General features: G+C 40.2%; 1 protein-coding gene across 8 annotated transcripts in view; it reads left to right on the forward strand.

The window, feature by feature from the left end:
• The window catches only part of RAPGEF6 (Rap guanine nucleotide exchange factor 6), a 119,574-nt gene that overhangs the window by 55,615 nt on the left and 37,989 nt on the right, over positions 1–25,970 (forward strand). For 7 of the 8 annotated variants that reach the window (XM_066197044.1, XM_066197045.1, XM_066197047.1 and 4 more), the window contains exons 7-11: positions 17,009–17,140; positions 23,358–23,541; positions 24,364–24,500; positions 25,002–25,160; positions 25,377–25,529. In XM_066197044.1, the coding sequence (XP_066053141.1) occupies positions 17,009–17,140; positions 23,358–23,541; positions 24,364–24,500; positions 25,002–25,160; positions 25,377–25,529 (765 nt within the window). Of the gene's footprint in view, positions 1–3,151; positions 3,371–17,008; positions 17,141–23,357; positions 23,542–24,363; positions 24,501–25,001; positions 25,161–25,376; positions 25,530–25,970 lie in introns of those variants that run through there. The other variant, XM_066197051.1, reaches the window with a different exon arrangement.

Here is a 25,970-nt window from a genome sequence, read left to right on the forward strand (position 1 = left end):
ATGTGTTAAAATAAATAAATGAAAGCAGAAAGGAGTTGGGGGGATGCCCCAAAAGCCGGGGTGTGGAAGTAGGTCAGGTTTTCCCCCCACCCGGGGCTGGGCGGGCAGGGCTGCGCAGCGTGGGCTGCAGCCCCCCGGGACCCCCGCTGCCGCCGCGCTCATTGGCGGCACGGCCACAGGGATGATGTCATCTCCACTTGAAGGCAAAACTAGGAGGAAATAGAATTTCGTTCCCATTATTGAGCTGGTGTTTACAGTAGTTGTAAAATATGGCATCCGCGCCAAAATCTGTGCTGGATCGGGTTTGCTGCACAATGCAGCAGGATGAATCTGGGAGGTGGAGAGCTGCCCGGAGAGCTCTCGGGGGCAGGCAGGCAGGGAGAGGGCTCTTTCAGCTGCATGGGTTCTTTTCTCCTTGATATAAATTGTGATCATGCTAACCGTAATGCAGGTAACACCACGTGGAAGTATTTGGGTGTTCGTTGCTGCTGAGGATTTATCACTGTAGCGTTACAGACATTTAAGATGTTTCTAAATACGATTTTAGGAATTATTAGAAAGGAGGCAATACAGTCATGTGTAAGGTGAGGCTCACATATCCAGCCTATTGTTTAGTATTGAAAAAGCAGTAAAAGAAACAGCTATTTGTGTAGCTGCGTAATGCTTTGTAAAAATCTAAAGTAGTTAGAATGCTTTCAGCTTTTAAAAATCAAATAAACTTTGTGTTTGCCAATTTTGCAAGTGCAGGATTGAAGTTCAGGTTGTCCTTGTTGTTTAAATACGAATTAAACCCAGTAATATTTATGGTTCCTGGTTGCATTTATTATTTTTGTTGTTTGATAAGAGGTTGAGTAAATTCAGACATTGATGCCAATTTTTTTCCTTTTAGGATAGTTTTGGAAGGCACCAGGGGAAGGTCTTCCTTGGTTAAGGTGCAGCTCCCATCCTAAGTGTTGGACTTGGTGATCTTTGTATCTCTCTTTCAACTCCAAATATTTTATGTTTCTGTGATAATTTGGGTCATATACCAGGAAGAATTCAGCTCCTGGATGATTGCTGAGGAGCTGTTGATGTGAGATGGAGAGTGGTGCCCTGTTGGTACAGCTTGGCTTCAAAAATGTGAGAATCTCCTTCCACATGTCCCTTGGCACAGAAGATGAAAAAGAGCTTTCTGTGGATTGCTCAAACTGCCTGTTTCAATATTCAAAAATAAGCAAGCAAACAAGACAAAAAAGGCGTTTTTGGCCCTCACCACCAGCAGCCCCCCTTGGCAGTTCCATTTGAGCGCAGGAGGTACAGCCATCATGGGGTAGTTTTGATTTGGAGAGCTACCCTCAAGTCTGATGTGGCGACAAAAAATCTTTCCAAAAAGAGGAAAACGGTAACAGTGAGTGCCCTTTCTTGCAGGTGAAGTAGAATACCCAGAGACCAAAATAGTGGCTTTAACAGAACCAGCACCCTCTGTCCCTTTGCCTGTCTCCTCCCTCCTTTCCTCCCTTGCGCAGTAGCAGAAGTCATTTGCCTTCTAGGAACCGAAAGCATCACGGCAGACCCGGCTCAAAGGTGTGGGATCCCAGAGATCCTTTTGGAGCATCTCTCCAGCATGCTGGGCTGCCATCCAAGACTCTATGCTCCTTTCAAATTTATCAGTTTTTAGTTGCAAAAAGAGATTATAGAACTAGATAGACTACTGCAGAATTAAGGCGAATTGGGTTGGAAATTGGTCTTGACTGAGCAGGGGAAAAAACCCCACCCCCCGTAACTTTTAAAAAGTGTTTCAAAACCATTAAAATTATGAGGATTATAAACATCACTTTTTAGTAAGAAATTTGCTTCTCATTCTGGATAAGATCTCTGTACCGTTTAGTATAAGGTAAAAGTGTCGAGTCTCTAGTGTGACACATATAAAAGCAAATTTTTTTTTATTGTGAGCCGATGGTACGTGTCTCTGTGTGCATGGGAATGGCTGCAGATATTTATTTTACTTATTTCTAAATTTGAATGCAGAGATGAAAAATAATCCACCCAAATGCTGCGGAAAGTGTTAGTAGATACATATGATTAATTTAAAAAGAATATTTAGAAAAAGGAAAATCAGAGTTACAGCACATCCCTGAACAGAAATAAAATGATATAAAATGATATAAAAGCTGATGTGGAGCAGGGTGTTTGCTGAGCAGTTGTACTGATATGTGTGTTTATATTAGGTCAATAAAGATGCTCTGTTGGCTGCATCTGCAGATCCAGTAGCCAATTGATCTAATGCAGTTTCTAAAGGCTTTCTATACAGGTGATGTCATCCTTTTAGCTCTGTTCCCCTCCCACTCTCTTTCCTCCTTATTAGATATTTCATCTTGCTGCGGAGCATCCAATCGATGGGAGCTTCTCCTGAGGGAGCTGCTGAGAAGCAAGCAAAGATAGTAGGAATTAGGACTCCAGCAGTCAGCCTTGCTGTAGCTATGGACGTCCTGTTTTGTTTGGCATTACAGAAATGTTTTAATTGGAAAAGCTAGGCGTGGATTAGTCGTGCTATCTGACTGATGCATTAGAATACTAAGCGACACTGCAGAGTTGTAAACGGCATTAAAAAAAAGAAGGAGGGGGGGGCAAAAGAGAAAAGGGTTTGTATTGCAGAGGCTTTTAATACATTCCACAGTGCAAACCTGTTTGAGCATATATCCTGGAGCTACAGTCTGGATGCGAATTCAATTTCTGCAGTTATGATGGACATGAGTATAAAGAAGAAACTTTAATATCCCAGGGTGTGGGATTCTTGGATCACCTAAGATGCTGAAGAACCTTTGCAAAATTTCATCTACAATATTAGTATGAAGTTTCTGAAAAGTGGACCTGAAGATAAGCCACTTGTAAACGCATTTTAGAAGAGAAAAAGAAATTTGAAGAATTCATACCTCGCTTTTTAATGTATTGTTGCTTTAACCTGCAGTTCTAATCCATTTCTGAATAATTCAATTTAAGCAGCACTTTATGGGTGCATACCTCTCGCCTGGAGAAACGTATGGGTATTTGTATTTGAGAAGCTAGGAAACATTTTGATTTGAATTTATGTGCTTGTTAAAACTGGAACATTTTTATAGGAATTGCTGCTGCTGCTGCTAACTCCCTGCAATACTGAAAACTCCTCAATCTAGTGGAAGCTGTAATCGAATTCAGTGTGAAATCCAAGCTTGAGAAGTTGCATATATGTACATTGCTGCTTTATGATTTTTAAAGAGAAAGCAGAAGGGATTTTTCTCATTTTTTTCCCCCTGTGGCTTTTATTTGAAAAAGGAAACTTTTTTTCTCAGCCTAAGAAATGGCTTTTCTTGTTCGATGTTACGCCAACTGCCTACAGCCCTGGGCCTCCAAAGTAAGTAAGATTTTGTCTGTGCTGCATTTCTGTGACATATATTGACAGCCTTGATGCTATAGCTGTATGTTCCCTTCTCACCCCAGCAGCATGCTGGGTTGAAGGTACTGGAATCCTGGCTATGCATGAACTATTCTTGTAGAATCATTTCTAAACAGGAAGGGGGGGAGCTGGAAATCATGGAATTGTTTTATATACCAACAGCTTAAAAATTTCCAGCAAGTATAAAAAAAATGCCATTTGCTTATGAAATGTGTTAAGCTTGTTTTTTAGCCTATAAATATGAAGTGTATATGAAGCCCATAAATATTATTGAAGTGTAACATTTTTATAACTGCTGACATATTTTGCTAACTTGAAAATACTGATATCCAAACCCACTGATATTTTAATTTTCAAGCTGTGTGGAGCTGTACTGCTTGTTTCCTTTGTGCAGCAGCATGGAATTGGTTAATTATTTAGCTGAACTATGTAATGACAATTTGCTTTAAAGGACACAAATTATTTTTTGTGTCTGAGAATGCAGTATTTCTGTGAAACTGGGGAAGGAAGGGTGTTTCTTTTAAATGGCATAGTGAAAGCTAGAACGTTCGAGCAAACCCACCTTTGAGATAAAAGCCTTTAAAGAAATTAAAAATACAATATTTATGAGACTCTTACTGTTTGGTATGCTCAGTCAGAAAATTAGCTGAGTTTCTGGTATTTTATTAAGGCTGCTACCAAGAAGTGGTCACCTAAGACACAGGAATCGCCTTATAAATCCGGGGCCAGGCTTATATTAATTATTATTTCTTTATTATAATTTTGTATTTACTGGGTAGAAAAAAGACTGTGTAACTTTTTGGCATTTGGAGGCAGTGGGCAAAAGCCTTGTGCTCATGGCAGTGTAAGATACAGCACTGACTTTGGAGCAGGAGATCACTCTTGACTTTGGTCCCAAAAAGTTTAAGAGTCTCAAGGACATGATGGTGTGTAAAGGCACAGGGAGAAGCCAGCTGGGTGTGTGGACTCCCTGTCCAGGCTGATGTTCCCTGTTTGGTCTTTCTGTCTGGTGTAATGTAAAGGAAGCTCGTGGTGTATGGGGGCGAAAGCTCTGGGCTGTGGGGTTTCCGCGTGTGGGTGCCAAAACCAGCGTGGAAATGTGTGGGTGGATATGTGGCTGAATTTTGGCAGTTTCATGTGTGCTGAGTCCACCCCATCACCAGGTGAAGTGGAGCTGCAGGTACCTGTGGTCTTGGAGGGTGGCTGGGCGCTGAGTGCTCGGACAGGTAATTGCGGCTCCTCGCCTTGGAGTTCCTGCTGGCAAATCCTGGCCTGTTTGTATTACCATCCCTGCCCCGGTGTACATGTAGGCTCTTTCTTCCCTTCCTACTCTGCAGACATTAATTATGAAAGGCTGAGTTTACTTAAGCTTGACTTACCTGCACTGTCCTTATTAAGATGGTTTGAATGTTGTAATTCTGCTTAAAAACTGGGAATGCTTTAGTCACCTTGGTACTTCAGCTGGAGCTGCGCTCTCCACAGAGTTTGGGCTGAAGTGAGAAACCACAAAAAAAGCCTGTGCTCAAATATGGGCGTCATAAGGGTAAAATAATAATAATATTAAAAGAAGTTTTTTGACCCCTGTGTCAGCTCTGTACAATATCCAGTGGATTGCTCCTCTTCCAGCCAAGCCATTTATTCACTTAGTTACTATTCATAAATGAAATTATATAAAATGTTAGCAAAGGGAAAGTTTTTTTTCTTTTTTTTTTTTTTAGTGGCTTATGAGAACCCATTAACTGGTTTTGCATTCCAGTCCATAGCTAATAGTTCTTTACCTTTAAAGGCACAAAAGATAAAGCTCTTTTATTCCTTTCTGAAAAAAACCCACAAGCCCCCCAAAACTCATACAGCCCTCCCAAATTTTTGAAGGGATCTGTTTGTGTTGTTTGGTAACACTGGGGAAAACTGTGCATAGGATCAAGCAAACTGATGAGCTGAATCAGATCTGAGTTTGTTCCATTTTGGTTTTAGCTGAGCTTTGTACTAAAAATCTGTTTCTGTGACAAGTGGTTTATAGTAGTACATAATACAGCAAAATAAGTCGTGTCAGAGTTTTAAATATGGAAGTTTATGGCTTGAAAATGTCAAATATTTTGTGATACTGTTTTGAAACTAGAATCTAGATTTATGTTGATCTGTGCCAGAATTACTTTAATCTGGTATAGGACAGTAGTCTGAAAATGGGCTGTTGACTCAGTTGTAATTACAGCTGTTCTGGATGTGACAGTGATGATCCATGGATTGAATCAGAGCACGATGAAGTCATATTTCTTATGACTAATCATAAAGGTAGGCTTTTGTGAAGGTAGAACACTTCTGAAGGTTAACCTTAGCCTAGGGAGGTTAATTGGTATGGCTGTGGAAGAGCAGAAGCCAGCTTTTGGAGCTCTCTGGGCACATGGAAGGTGTTCTCCAAGTCCAAGGTGTCTCTGAGTACTGGTGTCCACACCAGTTTCCACAGCACACACTGGTTAGTGCTGCACTCACCCTCATCCCCCAGAGACACCGTGGCTTTTGGCTTCCAAAAGTAAAGGTCCGGAGTAGACTTGGGTAAAGCAATCAATGCATTTTATTTTCCTGCCTCAAGAGCTGTAAAAGGACGGTGAGCAGAGGGAGAGAACAGTGAACGTGTTTCTGCAGTGCCCTTTCCTCCAGGTTCTTGTGGAGGTCAACCTGTTTCTCAGGACTCTGCTGATAATTGGAACTGTATCCAAGAGAGATCACCCTCTCCTTGGCAGGAAGAGATGGTGGCTCTTCTCAGACAGTTGTATCTGGAGGAACCAGTAGAGGGACAGAACTGCACATTGCAAGGGATGGTCTCTACCGTGGGGACCCTGCCCTTTCTGGAATCATAGACTGTGGAAGATGAGACAAATAGATGCAGGCACTCGTGAGGATGATAAGCAGCGAGGAGTGCGGTGCACAGTGATCAAAGCCATGCCAGCTGTCAGGCCACTGTGGCTCTGGAAAAGGATGAGGGAAGATAGAAGACTTTGCATCACATTTGTGGAGATCTGTTTTCACAGGCTGGTTATGTTGGCAAGGACAAGAGACATTGAACTTACATTAAACAAAACTCCTGTGATGCCAGTGCAGTATTTTAAAGCAAAAAAAAAATTCACAAGTATCTCAGCAAGATTTTGGTTGTCTTTGTAATTCTGATCATAACTTTCTCTGTACAGTTGTCTGTGATGCACTTTGTGGTACTGGACTCTTATCTGTAACTGTGCTAAGAAGTCATTATAAAGGAGAGCTCTAAACCTAACGATTTAGATGTAGAGGGTTCTTCTGTAATAGAAATTTTATGCACATCTTAAGAATTTTCCAAACCTGGAATGTACCCACAGTTACTGTGTTTGTGAAGCATGAGGGTTTGATGGGAGACATATGGAGTGATTGGATAATGTTTCTATAGAGGATATTTAAAAGGGATGCTTTTTGAGATAACATACTTTTTATAGAAAATAAGAGTTTTTGAATTAACATTTAAGCTTTTTAATTTTTTTCCTGAAGCAAATTAGTTTAATTCAAGATCCCAGGTGCATGTGAAACTTACCTCATGGCAGTAGACAGTAATTTATTTTCTCTAGACTTCTGTGCTCTTCTCTTTCTGCTATTTAGATAAAAATCTAATAACGTGAAGCATAATAATGATACATTTGCTCTGTAAAAGTTTGTGTTTGGGTTAGAGCAGAAGACTTGGAGTCATTTTTCAGTCCCATTCCTATTTCTGGTGTCATCTCAGAGGGATGTGATACGATTTTTGGTTTTTCATAACTAAGATCAGCGTAACCTCATCTTCTGATTCCAGAGGGCATCAGTTGATCTCCAGGATCTTGAGTTGAAACCTTCATGCAATTAAAGATTTAATTTCAGTTCCTTAGAAGAAAAAACAGAGCTTTGATAGCGTGTCCCTGATTTGATTTGATGTCATCCTTATCTTTGGTAACATGCTTACATGAAAAGTAGCCCCAGTAATATGATTTTTAAATGTTTTCAGAGCAAATAGAGTAACTGATCCTTTGCTTTATTTTTTCAGTCAGTTTTGATAAGGTCTTTCTCCTCACCTTGGTTCTCCCTCTCTGTCTATGCCTGTAGCTCGCAGCCCAGCTTTCAGCATCACAGAGCTGGGCCCTGTCATCCCTCGGTGTGATTGCCCTCTGAGCTCCTCTCCTGGCTCCTCATGGTTCTCTTCCCTCCTGGGAGCTTCACGTTGCATGGTTTAGTCCTCTTTGGAGTTTTGGAGTTTCAGCCAGCTCCTCAGGCTATTCATGGTCTCTCCTACCCTATATTTTCTGATCTTTCCTCCTTCATCCACTGCTCAAAAGCATTGCTTTGATTCTCTAGGTTATTTGTAGGAGCACAGCCCCTTGGTTTCTCAGTAGTGTGATCCCTGAGCACTTGGAGAGCAAGGGCTTGGACTGACAAACGACGATTTTTCTTACACTTAGATACAAGGTTTAGCTCTGTTTTCTGTAACCACTTGCAGGATACCTTTTCTAAAACTTCCTAAATGCAGTTTTTTCCTTGATAGTTTAAGATAAAATTGGTTTAGTATGAGCTATGTGGCCATTTACTCCAGAAAATTTGGATTTTCTTATACTCTGGTGTAAAAAGTTAAGTGCAAGTACATATTGTGCTACTTTTCAACAGAAAAAGTGTTTTCCTGAAGTATTGTTTTTATGGGAAATTGGCTCTTAATACGCAAATAAACACCTATCTGTTCATTTATTTCCTCCTAGACTTTGGTTTAAACCTGCTCTGTTAGAATTCTCCTTATGTCTACAGCCTAGATCGGGACCACCCTGTTTGGCCCCTCTCGCTTCCATGAATGCATTTCTTGATGAATACAGAAAGAAAACGTGGAAGCCCCAGTGGAAGATTGGTTCTCCTTTGGTTTTTTTGCATGTACACTATCCGAGGGACTCCTTACACAGGTCCTGGCTCAGAGGTAACGCTGGCAGCATTGGCATGCTCACCGTGCTCCTGTGTCCTTGGAGCTCGGTGCATCCCCGGAGCTGATTGTCACCTGCATGTCATTACTGTGATGTGTGGCTGTAGCAGCATGAGGATGTGTAAAGAGGGATTGTCATCCTGCTGTATTTTACCAATCTGTGCATCTAGGAGTTGATAAATTATTTAGTCAATGTAGCTCGATGTAGATGTGGGATTTTATGTGCCTGGCAGTACTGGGTTAGGATGGGAGTTCCCAAACGTCAGGCTGCTGGTGGCTGCTGGAGTTCCTGGGCTCCTGTGGAACTCAGAGCATCACTAGTCCCTGTCACACTTTGTTTTCCACTGTAATTATTTCGACAAGGCACTTCCTACTGTTGTGTTAGTTTTCAGTGGCACGAGCAAAGAGTAAAATCTGAACTCTGGCACTGAAAAGAAGTATTTTTGAACATTCCTGTTCCGTATTTAAAACAACAAACTCACAAGTCTTGACGTTTTAAAAAAATGTTACTTTGTGAATGGATCAGAGAAGAGTTGATCTTAATAAAGTTTTATTTTTTGCAGCTGTCAATAATTTTTGCTTGCTGGATATTCCCTTTATAGTGGAGCTCCCATCAATACCGGTAGTTTTTTGAGGGTGAATTTTCAGACCCACTTCTTCTCCAAAGCTGAGATGTTTGCGTGTCAGACACTTAGCGTTATCGTGAGGCAAGGCATAGTAGTAATCTATAATTTAGACATATGAAAACCAAATTAAAATTGCATTACATGTGTGGTTTAAGGCAACACCAGAATTTAGTTTGAAATTCTGTCCTCATGTCACCTTATTGTAAGTAAGGAAATGTAATACTTCAGAGAGTTTTAATTTCTGTGGGCTATGGGAGCCATGAAGACCAAAAAGCTCTTGGCTACCAGAGACATAGAACAGCCTCTGGAGATTATTAATTCTTCTAGATGTCTTTTGTCTGTTTTGCATGCTTTTTTAATCTTGTTGTAAGCCTGGAGATATTTTAGGAAGGCTTCAGGGGTAGTTTTTGAGGCACTGCAAGGCTGTCATGAATGATGTCAGCTTGGTCCTTATTTCTGTGAGATTCATGTGTGTAGCACTGATAAAATCAGGAGTACTGATAAACCCATAGTGGATAAAACTATGTAGATAGTGAATTGAAAGATATTTTGAAATAAATATTGTTGTGAAGTTTGTGTAGTTGGATAGGCACTGAGGTTTTTTGCATCATGATATTGAAGGGCGCAAGATTTTATCTGGACCTGTTGGGAAACAGCTTGAGCCATCACTTGGCTTTAAAAACAACAAAAAACTCACCCCTCCAGACATGATCAGTGCTTTATAAAAAGCCAGAGAAGTCTGGTTTTGTGCCACTGGTGAGCCATCAGTGGTCTTTAAGGAGGAAATGTTTTTGTTTGCATTAAGTCTGAGGGCTGATGTCAGCATGGGTAATTCAGCTGGGCTCATCTTATCCTCTCTGTGGACACCTAAGTGGCCTCTCTTTGTATCTCAGAGAAGCAACTTTCTCCTCTCCCATTAACACAGCTCTAAGTGTATTTTGAACTGGAGGAGAATTGTAGCTTGTATGTAAAAGGTTAAAAACCCCCTTTTTTTAAGCAGAGTTAATTTATACAAATCCTTGTGAAAAAGGTTACTGAAAATTCTACAGAATAACTTCAGAGAAGTCATGGGTTTTAGTGGTTTCTTGTTGATTTACTGGCAGGATGTATGAGATGATTAAAATAATTTACTGATACCAAGAGAAAACATCCAAGAGTTTTGTTCCTTTTTCATTTCTTAGATGGAATGAATGGGATGGAGGAGAGCAAAAAGTGGGACATGGGAAGGATTGCAGGTGAGAGACTGCTGTCAGTGGGAGTGAGCAGTGCTGCTCCTGTTTCAGTAGGCTGTAGAAAGGAAAAATAGAATGGGTTACATAAATTAGTGATCTTGTGTAAATGAACAAGCTGATGATGGAAACACAAGCGCGTAGTGAGACCAAGGCAGCTTGCGAATAAGATGGTGGAATGTAGAATTTGCTGAAGAACTAGTTCAATATTAAAGGTGTGAAAGGTGTTGAACCAAGGGTATCAGAGAGAAAATGGCATTTGAAGGGACTGGAAGGATATGGCCACTGAAAGGGGAGATATGGGAGCTGGAGAAGTCCTGTTTCAGCGGACTGGGGTCGTGTTCAGCTCTTTGTTCGTGTGGTCTTTTTCATTTGGCAATTTGGTTTAATTTTTAAGAGTTAGGGCAAACTTTTTTTTTTTTTTTTTTTTTTTTTATTTTTTTTTTTTTTTTTTTTTTTTATTTTTTTTAGCTGGCTTCTTGTGACAGTCCAGCTTTCTCTGTCATCTGAGAAAGGAAAATGGCTGTCTTTAAACTACTTGGGTATGAAGGAGGCTGAGCAGGAATGTTTCCTAAGGCTCACAGGTTGCCCTGTGTCATCACAGTTACTGCTCTGGCTGTGTGTTAATGGGTTCCAGCTTACAACAGTGAAAACCTCTTAATGGAAAACCTCAATAACCAATAAACAAAATGCTCAGCAAACATGCCTTCAAATTGGGACTGTTTGTCTCATAGAGCTGGTTTTCACAGTGAGGTGGCTGAGTTGGGGGTTTTACAGTGACCCAGCAGCCGTCTGTGTGCCCTGACACCGCAGAGCTTGTCCTCGGGTGTTTCATGGAAAATAAATCCTGTGTTGTTTCTGAATATTAGTCTTGCTGGCAACATTTCAGGGAGCTTCAGAAAAGCAAATAAGGTATAAGGTTACTGACAGTCTGTAAAACCAAGGACAGAAAATTTGCTTATACAGCCTGGAAAAGGACAGACTGTTCTCTCAGAGGCTGATGCTTCTGCTGTGTCCAGACTGCATTGATTGGTTGTAAACATCCATATGGGCTCCGAGAAAAACTGATAAAAAAGTTTGCTATCAAGGAGTATTAAAGAAAGGGGCAAACTTTTTGATTCTTTATTTCCCATTTTCTTTCTATTAATTTGGATTTGAAATGGACCAGAAGAGTTCAGTTGGTTGTGCTTCCTTTATTAGTTTTTTTCCTCATGATGAGTCCTTTGGCCACTGTCCCTATTATAGGATCTTTGTGAATATGTTTAACAAACATACAATTCTGCAGGTTAAACATACAATATACTGCAGCGTTTTTTGGTTATCCAAAGTGTAACAATAAACACTGATACTTATTTTCAGAACTTGCAGGACAAAGGCACAGATGTGGCTTTTCCTTAGGGCCAAGATACCAGCATATTCTAAAGATAATCACTATGGAAATAAAGGGTGAAGAGCATGGTCTCTCAGAAGAGGTTCTACTGATTCTTTTCTGTGAAAATAAAAAAAAAAAGGGAAATAGAAAAGAGAAATGTCTCAGTTCGGCCAGTCTGTGACAAAACTTCTGACTTCTGTGGTTGCCTTTCTTTCCATTTAAAATCTGCAATGACTTTCTATAGCTTTATTTTTAGCAAACCCTTTGTAGGGGGCACATGAAGGGAGGTTGTCCTCAGGCTGACCATCACTTTTAGTGTCCTTTTTAGACGAGTTGATGGGCAGTCATCTCGTCAAAGGTCACGTCATTTGCTCTGTTGGACAGAGCATGTGCAATCTTGAAAGTCTGTTATAGCAAAATTAGGTTTTAATTTAATTCGTGAGTATTCTGTGTGACTTCACTGCTGAGAATAAATGGTGTTTACGTGGAAGGAAATGTCACTGCAGACGCACTGTCCTTGGTCTGCTGGCCTGTGAGTTGTACCATGGATCAGTGCTTATACTCCAATTAATTTCAGAATTACAGACACGAGACTTGGTGTAGATACACAACCTTGTACTCACCTTGGTTAAACTTTATGCTGTTCTTGCTGGAGAACGGTGGGAAACCTCAGCTGTTCTGGGGAGAAACCAGCACATCATTGTTCTGCTCTTGTTACCAGATTACTTTTAGAAAGTAGGTAATTCTGTATAAAACCAAGGTGTCCTGATATCTGTTAAAAAAACAAACAGACATAATCAAATAAAATACTTACTTGAAGTAAACTTTGTATTATATAATAGGAGAAAGAGCAGGTTTGGGGCTTGCAGAGGTTTTTGGAGTTTCTCTGGTTTGACAGAAGGAATGCTGCTGTCCCTTGCATTGGTGCTAGGTGGGCTGCACCCATGAAATCGATGGAAAAAGACGCGTTCCTGATGGACCTTTGAGGTCTTCACCTCAGGCTTTCAAGGCTGCTGTGGGGAGAATTTAGTATTTTTTGCGTGTCATTATTCATTAAATGTTACTCAGTGCTGGCTTTTGCACTCCCATGTCCTCTCCCCCCACCTCCTTTCTTTCCTGACTGAGATGACTGGCTGTGGCTGTGTCCTGGCAAATGAGATGGGATCAGCCTGTGAACCCTCTTCCAAAATTCCAAATTCCTTTAACAAAAACAAGTCCAGGCTGCTGCTGCTTCTGGGTTTGTGTGGCATGTCGGGCTGATGCTACCATTAGCATGAGCTTCTAAAGGATTTAGTCTTTTTTCCTCTCCCTTTTCCTCTTGCAGTGTGCAATATCGCCCTAAAAATTCCGTGTTGATCCAGGATTTTCTGGTGCAATCTCCACTGTGTTTTCCTGCCTCAGTGGGCGTGCAGAGCTGTAGGTGGCTGTGCCAACGATAACTTCTATTTTCTTAACTTTCTTTCTGGTGCAGTTCTGAACTGCAGTGTGGCATTTCAGCAGGGGGTTTGTTCCTAAATATCCCTTTGTTGGGAAAGGTCAGTCACAAGGATGTGCTGGCACTGATGCAGGGACAGGCTGTGCCAGCATGTTAGATGCACTCATATTACCAGTGCAGATTATCCTTTCTTGTGAAAAAATGAAACCGTTGTGGTTTAAAGTGGCAACTTAAGTAGTCTGTTGAAGTGTTTATCAGAGTATTGTGGATGTTTGGGGTTTTCCTGTCTGAGGATGCTGGGGCACACAATTAGCCAGAGGATACTGCAGGTATAAACATCTGCATCCAGATATGGGCATAGCTGAACACTGCTATGTGGACCTTGTTTCCAGCGCAGGATTTTTCAAGGTACTGATGCCGTTGTAAAAAGAGTTTCTAAGTTTCAGAAAAAAGTCATAGTCACCAATAGTTAATAAGACAAGTTTATGTTACTTCCAGCAACTTCCTGCCACAACCAGCAAGAGCATCCCGTGTCCGCTGTTATGTCGGTACAGAAACATCCTCTCTGTATCTCGCTGCCTGGTGAGCTCTGCAAGAAAGAACAATCACTTGAGTAATAAAAATGACATAGGAAAGACAGAAGCTGTGATTTATTTTGGGAGATCGAGTAGAGTGGCAAGCAGTACTTTAAAGGTCACTTGTCTCAAATAAACCCTATCTTTCTCTCAAATTTAAAGAGAGATTGCGATGTTTCCTTGCATCTAGCTTGCATTAAATGTCTTTTGCAAGAATGTATTGCAGAGTCCAGCAGGAGCATCATACATACCTGCGTGCTTTATAGGTGATGGAAGTGGAGGGAGGTTCTGGCAGGGGGATTGAAGAGCAGTTTTGATTAATTAGTTGTTCGGGAAGGCTGGCAGTACTTTGAGTTAGTCATCAGTGGGTTTTTGTGAAAATGAGGCGCAAGATAATGCACAACCTGTTTATTTTGAGAGCCATGTCTTGTTCCGTCAGTACTTAGAATTACAGAATCACAGAATGGTTTTGGTGTTGGGAGGGACTTAAAAGCTCATCTTGTCCCTAAGCCCCTGCCACGGGCAGGGACACCTTCGACTAGACCAGGTGGAGCCCCACTTCCCAGTCTAGGTACGGAAAACAGTGTCCATCACAAGAATCTTAACATTTCAAATAAATTGGAGAAGACAAACTGTATGTGGCAGTGTGTATGTGTGGGTCCTGGGATGTCTTTGAGCCAGAACAGGCTTTAACAGCACAAGTTGTTGGTAAAGAGCAGGCACCTGCTGCTGTTCTCTTGGGAAGTCCTGCAGAATTGGTTTTACTCTTGGTCCTGCTCAGTGTTTTACTGGAGCTGTTTTGAAGGTTTGAGAATCTGGATAGAAGGGAGCTTAAATTAGATTTCCTTGTGTCAGTGTTATCACAGTCAGCATGGGATTTGCTCATGGACGAAAAGATTGAAGCTGAAGTCAGAGCTCTTTGTTGGAATAGGGAGGTTATAAAGGTGGGGACAGGCTGAAGAGTTTGCAGCAAATCTGTGGTCTTTAAGCTAGAGACAGTGAATCTGTGTGGGCTGATTTGTTCTGTAATTTCCTAAAACACCTGGATATTTCAGTTCCACTGACCTTGAGCATTTCAGCATCTGCCAGGTGCCTTGCCCTGTCCATTTGCCAGTTAGTGCTGGTGGATGTGACCTCCCTGAGAAGTGATGCTCTGACCTTGTTGGGTTGTAGCTCTGGGAATGTGGCTGGGGGCACTGGGGGTGCTCCAGGAGCAGGGTCACCCTGCAGCAGAGGCTGCTCCCTGAGTGCTGGCACAGCGCAGAGATGTCCTCCATCCCACAGCACGGGTGTCACCGGTGAAGTGTCAGTGCCTTAACCGATATCCAGGTGTCCAAGGCTTTAGGGAGGAGAATGTGTTGCCTCCTGCCTTGTGCCTATTGGAAGCAGAGCCTGGAGAGTGCTCATCTGTGTGTGGCACAGAAATGGGTTCTGTAGGCAGTGTTGTGCCATTTGGATGCCTGAAGTAGCCAGCCAGCGCTCCAGACCAGAATTAAATCAGAATTAAATCTCAGCTTCACTATTGCACGTTTTGTTGTAATTGAGAGGTCACATCTTGGTGTGTGTCAGCTCTTTGCCATGTGCTGACAGACGTTGCCTGTTGGCCACTGGATTGAATTCTGTCACTTGAGTGCTTTGACCTTTTTGCTGTTCTCAAATCCTGAAAATAGGTATTTTCAGCCTGTAAAACTTTTTCTGGTGGCTAAACATAGGCTTTAAAATGTTGTGTTTCCTTTGTATTTAGATCAAGTTTACTACAACTTAAGTTCCCTAACCCTCATTCTACCAACTCCCTTTCATCCCCCTAATCCTTGGATGGCGTTTTTTGTGTGATTTTCTGGTAGCAACCTTTTACTTTTCAGACTTTCTCCTTGTAATGTAAGCATAGACATGAATTTACAGGTTGGATATGTTATACTTTCTTTTATTGGGAAAAACAAAGCTTGAATAAGGTAAAAATAAGGATAGTGAGGAAGAGTAATGTTGCCTTTCATAGCCCATATGGGTTGTTGTGTTTGAGTAGTGACTGCCAATGAGAATGTCATTGGGAGTTAAAAGGGATACAAGATCCCCCATGTTCCTTATCACAGTTTTGATAGTAAAATTATGTTGCATTTGTCAGGGGGGTCGCAACATTTTTTTTCCTGGTTGTGGGGAAGGTTTGGCAAGACCTGTGGTGCCACCTGTGTTTTCAGAAAATATGTGAACTGGTATTTGGTGAAGTAGTTCTCGTGTGCTCTTCAAATAGTGGACATGGAATTGTGATGCTAAATAAAAACCTGTTTATCGCTTCTCTTAAGTTTAATCAGTATTTATAAAGTTGATACCAGCTCAAGAGTATTTTCCAGTACTGTCCTTTAATTTGTAGGACTGAATATCTAGTAGCTGACATAATTGCGTGGAATTTGGTTTGTTTTACAGAAGAAATCTTTTCATTTTAATGACAACAGTTGATGTTGTCGGAGTAGTTTTGGATGTTTTCTGCATCAGAACTTTTTTTAAAGAAATAGTATATAACTTGTATAATTTAAAAATGATAAAAGCACATAGAGACTCTGTAATTCCTTGATACAATGTACTTTTTGTATAGTTGAGTATAACTTTTTAAAATTTTAAGTACTAAATTTTAAATGTTAGTGTTATAAAAATAAGCATATGTGACAAAAAATAAAACAGCTGAATTAAAGGACTGTTTATTTTACAGTATCCCATGCAACTCTGAGCTACTGCTGTTTTTTTTTCCAGTAGAAAGAATATGTTTGTGAACTGGAATTATGCACTAAAATTTAGATATCTGCACGTGTTCATTTACAGATAGATTTATAAAATAGGGATGCTGTTGTACATAGCCGTACCCAAAATGCATAATATTCTTTCTGTGTACTCATTTCTTTAAAGGAAATTCAAAGCCCTTTGTAGACCAAACGTTTTGTTTAGATTACATTACTTTTTGTTCTACACTGGTATTTTCTAAAGGTTATTCCTGAACTAAGGTGCATAAATTGAACTTATAAAGAGGAATCCTGCTTCTTCATAATGGATTGCAACGTCAGCTAAGGTTAAATACTGTGAGCTGTTTGGCCAATGTCATGTATTTGTCATCTTGTGGTATGTCACTTAGCTGTAAATATCCCAGGCCTTTGTTAAATAGAAAGGTGCATTGTTTTTCATCAGTTCTATGAAATGTGAAGTGTGATTGGGTCAGCTTAGTCTAAACGAGCTTTTTCTCAAAATGTATGTCGTTACAGGTTCAAATTCTGTTTGATTTTGATTCAATAACTCAGCAATTCAAATACAAATGTGTAATCAAAGTTTTATGAAAAACTTTGTCTTCAAATCAGACTGAAACATCTTGTTTTCCTTTCTTTTTACCACCTTTCCCCAAATTCATTATATTTACAGCTTCCAGCCGACCTTACCAAGATGCATCTCACCGACAATCCTCACCCTCAGGTGACGCACGTCCCGTCGAGCCAGTCAGGATGTAGCATTGCCAGTGACTCTGGGAGCAGCAGCCTGTCTGATATTTATCAGGTAACACTGCTTTGGTTTCATAGTTTTCCTTCCTTGATGTTAAAACTATTCCATGAACAGGAAGAGTGGCCCTTTACCCAAGACTTTGGGTAAAACCCGCTTGATGCTTCCACCTGTCACTGTGCTGCCCAGGGACTCAGCACTCCCACAGACACAGAAATGCAACAAGCTGCTTGTGAAGCTCTTTTTGTTGCTTTTCCCGTCTTTCTGTATCACCAAGTGTGCTGTGGCTTTTAAAAGTAACATTTGTTGATTCATGGGATCATCTTCCTTTCTGAAATGGAACAAATCTCTTGAAATCAGCCTGGTGTTTCCAATACTGTCCTTGATTATTTGTCTTTAGTGCTAATAGCAGATGTTCAGTTCTGCAAACAAAAGCGTGGTAATAAACCCACTTTGCACTAATTGACTGTGGAAATTCTAGTGTGGCTTCCTGAGAGTAGAAGTTGGCTGAAAGCCAGAGATAGCTTCATTTCTTTACTGATAATACACTTAATAAGTTACCTGTCTTGTGTCAAATCACAGAGCTCTTTTCATGGGTGTTTATGTTCTAGTTGATGAGGGGCCTCAGCTTGGGTTTGTGTTGATCAGTAATTTCACAGCTTTTCCACTTCCACGTTGCAATCTGACCACAGTACAGAGTGTACCGCAGCTGTCTAGCATGGTAAAGGTGTAACTTGATTTTAGACACCTGTTGTTCCTTTTCCTTAGGTGCTACCTGGATATCATTTCTATACTGGAAACAGATTAATGATGTCTATTTACAGCAATATATTGCTTAGGGAACTTGAAAAATAAGACATTAAAGCAAAAATTATTTTAGAACATTGAAAGTATCTCTGCATTTTTGTCCTATTTAATCTACAACCTTACTACTTCTTTAGATTTGCTTGCTGCCAGCTAGATCAGGAGTCGCTGGCGTCCCTGAAAGAGTCTCTCCAAGATGCTTCATGAATTCTCTTATTTCTGAGAGGCTGTGCTGGAAGATGGTGTTTTGTATCTTGATTATTTTTACTCTTTTTTTTATTTTCTGAATCAGAACTACATCAGAATTGATGTTAGCTTAGGTTTAGGATTGAGAGAGTCAAAGAGCCTACAGCTCCAGGAGCAGCGGGGCTGGAAAAGGCCTGCCAGGGAGATCACAGCAGGGCCACAACCTTGCTGCCCCTACACTTTTCTGACCTGGTCCAGCCATGGTGATGGGGACCTCAGCCTCGGGGACAAGCTGCCTTTAGGCCCAGAGTTAGGGTGGGGTGTCACACGTCCCGCAGCTGCATGGACACTGGCAATGGAGAAGGCATTGCAAGCCATCACAGCAGGGTGTTTGAGTTGCCTGCCTGAGTAGTTTGGAGAGGTTACTCTAAGTGAAAAGCACTTAAAATATATTATTGATAAGAAAGATATCACTCTAGCAGTGATACCTTGTAATAAGTGAATACTCTTTATCATGTGTGGGTAATTGCTTTTTGTCTACTCATCTATAAATGACAGAAGAGCATAATTGCTAAACAAATAAAAATTATGTAAATAAAGGAAATTATGGAGTAACATATTTATATGCATTGCAGGAAATAAACCATAGTGCTAGGTATTTTGTACACGAAGGAATGTGAAAATGGCTGCAGATTTTATACTCATTTTTAGCAGCTAGGACCTTTCAGGTAAGAATTCCTTTTCAGTGACATTTACCTGTCTGGTTTTGCATCCTGAAGGAAATGAGGACATCTGTTAGAGAATCCCTGGCTGGCCAGGTTGATGCTGAGGCAGGTCACCACTGTCAGATGCGAGTGAGATCTTGAAGGATAATTTTACAACCATGTATGATCAGAGCTACAGTGACATTAACTGTGAAAGATAGATTAGAGAATCAAGCATTTGATAAGCTGTGGATGAAGAGAAGACATGCTACAGACATGTCATGAGGGGGGGAAATCCTCAACAACCCACAGCGATTTTCTCCCCTTTATTTTTTTAGTGAATCTTTAGTATCTTGTTCTCATATGTTTAATGTGCAAATAGTATCTTGTTAAAAGGTGTATTTTATGTGCATTTATGTATTTTATGGGTTTTATTGCAGTAACTGTAACAGTTAGTGTTGAAGAATTCTCTTACTGTTTGTCACAAATCTATATGTGATCACTGGATATTGCTTAGTAATAGATAGATGTAGTATAATAACGCCATTACACAGTATTTAATACAGCATTATATTGCAGCAACACATCAATATAGACAGATTCTGAAATCACAAGAAAGAAAAGTGGTTTTCCCCAGTATTTGTGGTATTATGAAGGTAGAGAATATCTTTGATGTGTAGTAAACCTGCGTTTTGAGTGTGATGTATTGATTCCATAATTGAAAGCATTTTTGGTACAACAGAATAGAGCTTTTCATAAAGTATTTGGGAAATGTTGCTTTGCTTTTGCAGTCAGCTTCATATGTATCATGCCAAGCTTCACATGCCAAACTCTATAGGAATATCATTAGTGTCACTAATATTCTGAATAATTTTGAATAATGTAGCCTTGAAATGACCTTTTCAATTAATGGTATCTTAACATGAACTTTTACAGTAAGTAGTACAAACATCATTCCAGAATTGGAAAACATGATTAGACTGATAGAAAAAAGAATGAAACAATGTTTTATTAAGATATTTAAAGATTTTCTCTTCATCTGTGTACACTGCATTCATGGATAATGTTGAAATGAGGTTTCACATGTTCCAACTCTCTCTCAGTCCAGAGTAAAAGTCCAGTTAAACAGGAAATTATGAACGTAAAGCTTAAGGTGTGATGAGCAGAAGAAGATTCCTGCCTGGAAGCTCTGCTGTGGAGACACTATGTTAAATCCTGGATTAGTTGCAAAAAGTGATGAAAATTTGTGGTTTTCTCTCTTGTCCTGTAGTATTGTTGCTATTCCCTGTTGGAGATTGCGGTGTTTTGGTGTCTGAAATATCGACACCAAAATGTCCCACTGTGTGTATTGTAAATTCCAGCTTGCTTGGAATACTGCAGAGCAGTTGTCTTTCTGTTGCGCTGAAGACCTTTTTTAATTATAGAAAGAAAAAGTAAGTTATTCCCTACAATTTTTGAAGTAACTTCTTGCTTGAAGGGGATTCTAGTTTTTTTTTTTCTTTCAATCCCTTTTGAAAGTCTGTTTAATTTCAGAACTGTGGTCTTCAGCTGGAAGTAGGGGAAGCTGTTTAGTTGTCCATACAGCAGTTGAAACATGCAGCTTGTGCAGCTGCTTTGACCTGTTACAGGGTCCTCGGGGAAAAAGGAATTCAACAGGTATTACACAGGGAAAACATCTTTCTTTGCCCTTTAATGGGATAGGGTCTAAGGTACCCAGCCAGAGTCACACAGGAAATCCAGGTTGTCTCTCTGGATGTGGTTGGATGGGGTTTCACCTCTACTCTCAGAAATTAGTTTCTTGTATCAATACCCAGCAGTCATCTTCTGTTAGTGACCAACCAGTTTGCATCATTTTTTCCCTACCTATTTATTTATTTCTGTTTAGTACTGTGCTGAAAGTTTCTCTCTCCTTTCACTTCTTTCAAAATCCTTCATTTATCACTTTGGGAGTATGTACTCTTTGTGGGAAGCAACATCATTGTCCAGCAGTAATTCCAATTGTGGTTAAGGCTTTGATACTAAAATGGATTACCTATAAAATATTTATCAAGGATGTGTACTTCCACAGATACCCTTGTGTCACGGACCTGATCCTGGAAAGCCATATTTGTGTGAGAGTTGAGGATTGCAGGTTCTGGTTTCATTTTGTACATTAGTAGTTCGTAAATGTTTGTGTTAGGAGTGATTTTTATATTTGATAATGGAAACAGCTGGAGCATCATGGTTGGGAAGAGCAGCTACTTCTGCAGATGGCTTTATGAGCAAAATCCTTCCTGTTCCTTCCAGCACTGCCTGACCTGCCAGCATTCTGTCAGCCATCTGCACGGAATCTTTGAAACACAGTTGGAGGACCTGCTCCTATTTCATAGTTTGATCAAAACGTAACTTACTTATCAAGACAGGAGTTGATTTGTCTATTTTCCTTTATCGGATTTAAAAAATTTGGTAGAACCTGTGGCCTCAGTTTTTCTGGTTTAGCATGGGCATATCAAAGTGAGGATTGGTGCTGCTGTTTGTCTTAGCATGGAGAAGTTGGTATAAATTGTGACTACTCAGATGAAGAAATGCTAGAAAAGTCCTTGAATAAAATGCTGTACTGATCATGTGCTGCTGAGACTCTCCAAGTACAATTTGCGCTTGGGCTTAATTCCAAAACTGTTAATGTGAGCTACAGAAGCCAGTAAAGTGATGTAATGTAAAACAGATTTAACCCTCTCTCTATTGTTACTCTCCTCTGAAAGAAATATATATTTTTAAATCATCTAAGCTTTATTTATTAGGTTTGCTGCCTAATTACCAAAATGAGGACAAGCTCCAAGGCCCAAGGTTATATCTAAACCCCAGTATTTTTTTTCTGGTGTAGGAAGACAAAGCTGTTTCTCTGTGCAGGTACTGGGGTCACATCAGCATGGAGTGTGGAGAGAGATGGAGACAGTGCAGTCTGGTGTGATTAAATAATTTAAAATGAGTATTGTTTTATGTGAGGCTGTAAGAGCAGGAGAACAGTGACCAAGTGTAAGGACCTTCTGATCAAAATGAAGCACAAGAAGGAAATGCATACAGTGGAATCAGGGATATGTGTCCTGGGAGGAATATAGGAACACTGCCCAGACGTGTAGGGTTGAGATCAGGAATGCTAAGCCTCAATTGGAGCTGGATTTGGCAAGGGATGTGACAAAAACCAGAAGGGCTTCTACAGGTACATTAGTCCAAAGAAACCCCACCAAAACCAAAAAAAACCAGGTAGAAATTGTGCTTCACTCCCCCCCTAATAACGCAGGAGAGCTCATGACATGGAGAAGGCTGAGGCACTCAGCAGTTTTTGTCTCAGCTTTCACAGGTTGTTCTTCCCACCTCTCTCTGTTCCCTGAACATCATGGCAGGGGCAGGGGAACAAAGTTCTTCCCATGGGAAGAGATGGCTGTGTTTGAGACCACCTGAGGATCTGAACATCCACAATCCATGGGACCCCAGGCAGTGCATTGCAGGGTCCTGAGGGACTTGGCTGATGGAACTGCAGAGGCACTCTCCATCTGGCAGTCGGGGCAGTCTTGTGAAGCCCGCAGAGACTGGAGAAGAGGGAATAAGGCCTCAGGAATACCTTACTGCACCCTGTCGATACTTAAAGCAGATTTGTTAGAAAGACGTTTTATCGTGTCCTGTAGTGACAAGGACGAGGGACAGTGGTTTTAAGCTGAAAAAGGTAGATTTAACTTGGGTATAGAGAAGAAAATCTTGCCTGTCAGGGTTTTGAGAAAACTGGTACAGGTTGTCCAAAGAACTGCCCCATTACAGTGTTCAACTTCATCCTTTATTTTGGATGTTTTGTGAACAATGCAAGGTACTTGATGCCTTAGTTCAGTGTTTTTGTAAAATCTCAAGGATCTCTTTAAAGTGAAAGTGAGTGTTGTAAATATGCTCATTTAAATACAAACTCCATTTTCTGCAAGTTTCTATATAATTGCCATATACTTTTCAGTGACACATCTTGTTGTTCAAATTTCTGAATTTAAACAGAAAAATGATTTGCATTCTGGCTTAAGCTTTAAAAAAAGTGACTGAGTAACTACTCTGTAGAAACTGAGACTTTGAAACTACTTTTTTTTCCCTTTCCATCTGTTTAGAAATTTATTTTTATGCCATTACATCATTTAAACTGTACAGAAGGAATTAGTGCAAATGATTCCTATGTGTTTCTGGTTTTTGTTGCTGGTATTTTGTTCTTTTTCTGTGGTCTTGTGTATCTGCTCAGTGTGATGTCTGTTGCCATCTATTGCTGGCAGTAGAAATGTGTCCACAGAAATTGGGTAACCAATGGTATTACTAGACTGTTATTATTTTGTTAATACTAAGACTCAAATGGGGAAAAAGCAATGTCACATGGATTCACAAGAAAGAATAAAACCAGAATCTAGTATATTTCAGCATAACGTATTTTCCTCAGTGTTCAGAAAGGGAGGTGTTACAGATGATAGACTTGTTGGTCCCAGAATTTATTTTTTTTTAAATTTGGCTACCTCAGCCCATAAATCATGGAACTGAGGACGTTGAACTCTGTCTGATTGCTGTTTTCTTTGTAGGCTACAGAAAGTGAGATGGGAGATGTTGATTTAACGGGTCTTCCGGAAGCACCTGTAGACTCTGAAGATGAAGAAGAGGAGGAGGATGAAGATATTGATAGAACTTCTGATCCACTTCTAGGGCGAGATGTTGTCCGAGAGTGCCTTGAGAAAGAGCCGGCAGATAAAACTGATGATGACATTGGTGAGGAGAAAAAATACAGTAGTAAAATCTACATAAGGCTACTTCACATAACATCTATAAGAGAAGCGTAACTGAAAACTCTTTAATGAGTTAATTTTCAATATATATCTTAATAATTGAATGATGTCTCACTTTGCTGTGTATAGATACTCTTAATTGAATGTCGTCTTCTCTTGCTATCTGAGAGTATTTTTTCTGAGAATCCTAGTATTTTGAAGTCTTTGTGATGCACAAGATGTGAGGTCTTAGAGTCATTGTATGCGTTGATGTAATGAGACAGGTTGCAAGGTAATTTTGACTGCCTGAAACTGTTGAATTAGTTATTAAATAGCAAAGAGAACATACTGAGGATAGGTATACTTAACTGTAAACTGCAAAATAGTTTAAATGAAGATAATTTACTGCAGTGTTTAACTAGAAATTGGCATGAATTTCAGTAGCAAAATTTGCACTCTGCTGTACTTAAGATTGCGTCTCTGAACACTGGAAAATCATTTCATGCTCCTGTCTAGCTTATAATTACTGTACCTAGGGGTATTTTTAATTTTTCCTAATGTTTGAAGCTGAAGTGCTTTTACTCTTAGCTAGACTGCTACCCTGAGAGCCAACAGAACACCAGCAAGGCTGTGGAGCTGAGTTCTGGCTGTTGATGACAAGGTGCACACTGGGCTCTTTTAGCCACAGGCACTAATGGGAAGTGTAACACCACTGAACGCTTTTCAAATAAGTTTAACTGGAGTTTAATATAGTTGTGGAGAATAAGGAATCCAGGGAAACCCTGGGCTTTGCAGTCATTGTACCAATGTTTCCTTTGTCCAACAGAACAATTATTGGAGTTCATGCATCAACTCCCTGCCTTTGCTAACATGACCATGTCTGTGAGGAGAGAACTGTGCTCAGTGATGATATTTGAAGTTGTAGAGCAAGCAGGAGCCATCATACTTGAAGACGGCCAGGAAGTAAGTCTCTGCTGCCAGAAGAGATGTTAAATCAGTCAGAGGTCAGGCTCTGATAGGTGCCCTGAATCACTGTCTTGAAATCCCTCTTCCTGCTTGGCTCAACACATCTGAAATGGCATTTGCTGTTCATCCCTCCAGGAAGGGGTGCGGTAGACTCATATCTGGTAGTGACTAGATGGGTACCCAGGGAAAGAGTGTTCATTCTCACTAAATGGTACAAATCTATCAGAGCGATTAGCCTACTTATTAAGAAAGCAATCTATTCATCAGCACTTCTTCCTCCAGAATCAGTTTTGAAGTGAATGAAGAGAGCTGAAAAGCATTCCTGTTTCAGTCTCGATCTCTTGCCTTACAGTGGAATTTTGATGAATTAAATGTTGCAGAGAGGTAGTGACAGCAAACTAGAGGCTACAAGAATGAGCCTTTCTGAGATAAGAGCTTACAAAAGTTGTTGAATTAGCTTAACTTTTTAATTTTTTTGTTTTGTTTTGTTTCCTCTAGCTTGATTCTTGGTATGTTATTTTAAATGGCACAGTAGAAATCAGCTATCCTGATGGGAAGAGTGAGAGTCTCTGTATGGGAAATAGTTTTGGGATTACTCCCTCTCTGGACAAACAGTACATGAATGGAGTGGTCAGAACCAAAGTAGATGATTGTCAGGTAAGGTTGCAATTCTCCATAACTACCTCTTATTTTTAAGCATCTAATAAAAGAAAACAGATTGGAATGGGTCTAAAGAAGGCTGAAAAGGTGCTCTGTGAGCTGGAGCCCCTCTGCTGTGGAGACAGACTGGGAGAGTTGGGGTTGTTCAGCTTGGAGATGGGGATACATGAATATTTTAAATACTTTAATCTCTGTTGTTGTCCTTGGGAACAGTTTGTGTGTATAGCCCAGCAAGACTACTGGAGGATTCTGAACCATGTGGAAAAAAACACTCATAAAGTGGAAGAAGAAGGAGAAATTGTGATGGTGAAGGAGCACAGGGAGCTGGATCGCAGTGGAACCAGAAAAGGGCACATAGTTATTAAGGTGCATTTCTTTCTAAGCTTTCCATTAATCTATTAAATTTTATTTATTGGTAAATACATAGAATTTCAGTTTAAGTCTAGTATACATACTCAGTTTTATCTGTGTCAGCTCAAAAAACTTGATTGGAAGGAATCTGTATTATGTCCCAAATTTACTTCCATTTCCCCTTTAATAAAGATACATACATTGTAACCTGTTCAACACATACATTGAGTTTGGTATTGGGAGCACTCTTTGGGGTCTTTATGACCTTTTTTTATTTTTGTAATCTGAAAGAGGAACTTAAACTGCTTACGAAAAAATAAAATGAAAGGAAGTTACTGATTGTTTTAGCCAGGTGTTACCTATGCAAAATATCAGGGCTGAGTGAAGGAGGAGGATTTGATTTAAACGTGTTTGGTGCATTTTCTCCTGAGTTGGCCATAATTGAACTTTCTAAAG

Source organism: Chamaea fasciata, unplaced genomic scaffold, assembly GCF_029207755.1.
Source record: "Chamaea fasciata isolate MVZ Bird 193981 ecotype frontalis unplaced genomic scaffold, bChaFas1.0.hap1 SCAF_15, whole genome shotgun sequence".
NCBI classification, from domain to species: Eukaryota; Metazoa; Chordata; class Aves; order Passeriformes; family Sylviidae; genus Chamaea; species Chamaea fasciata.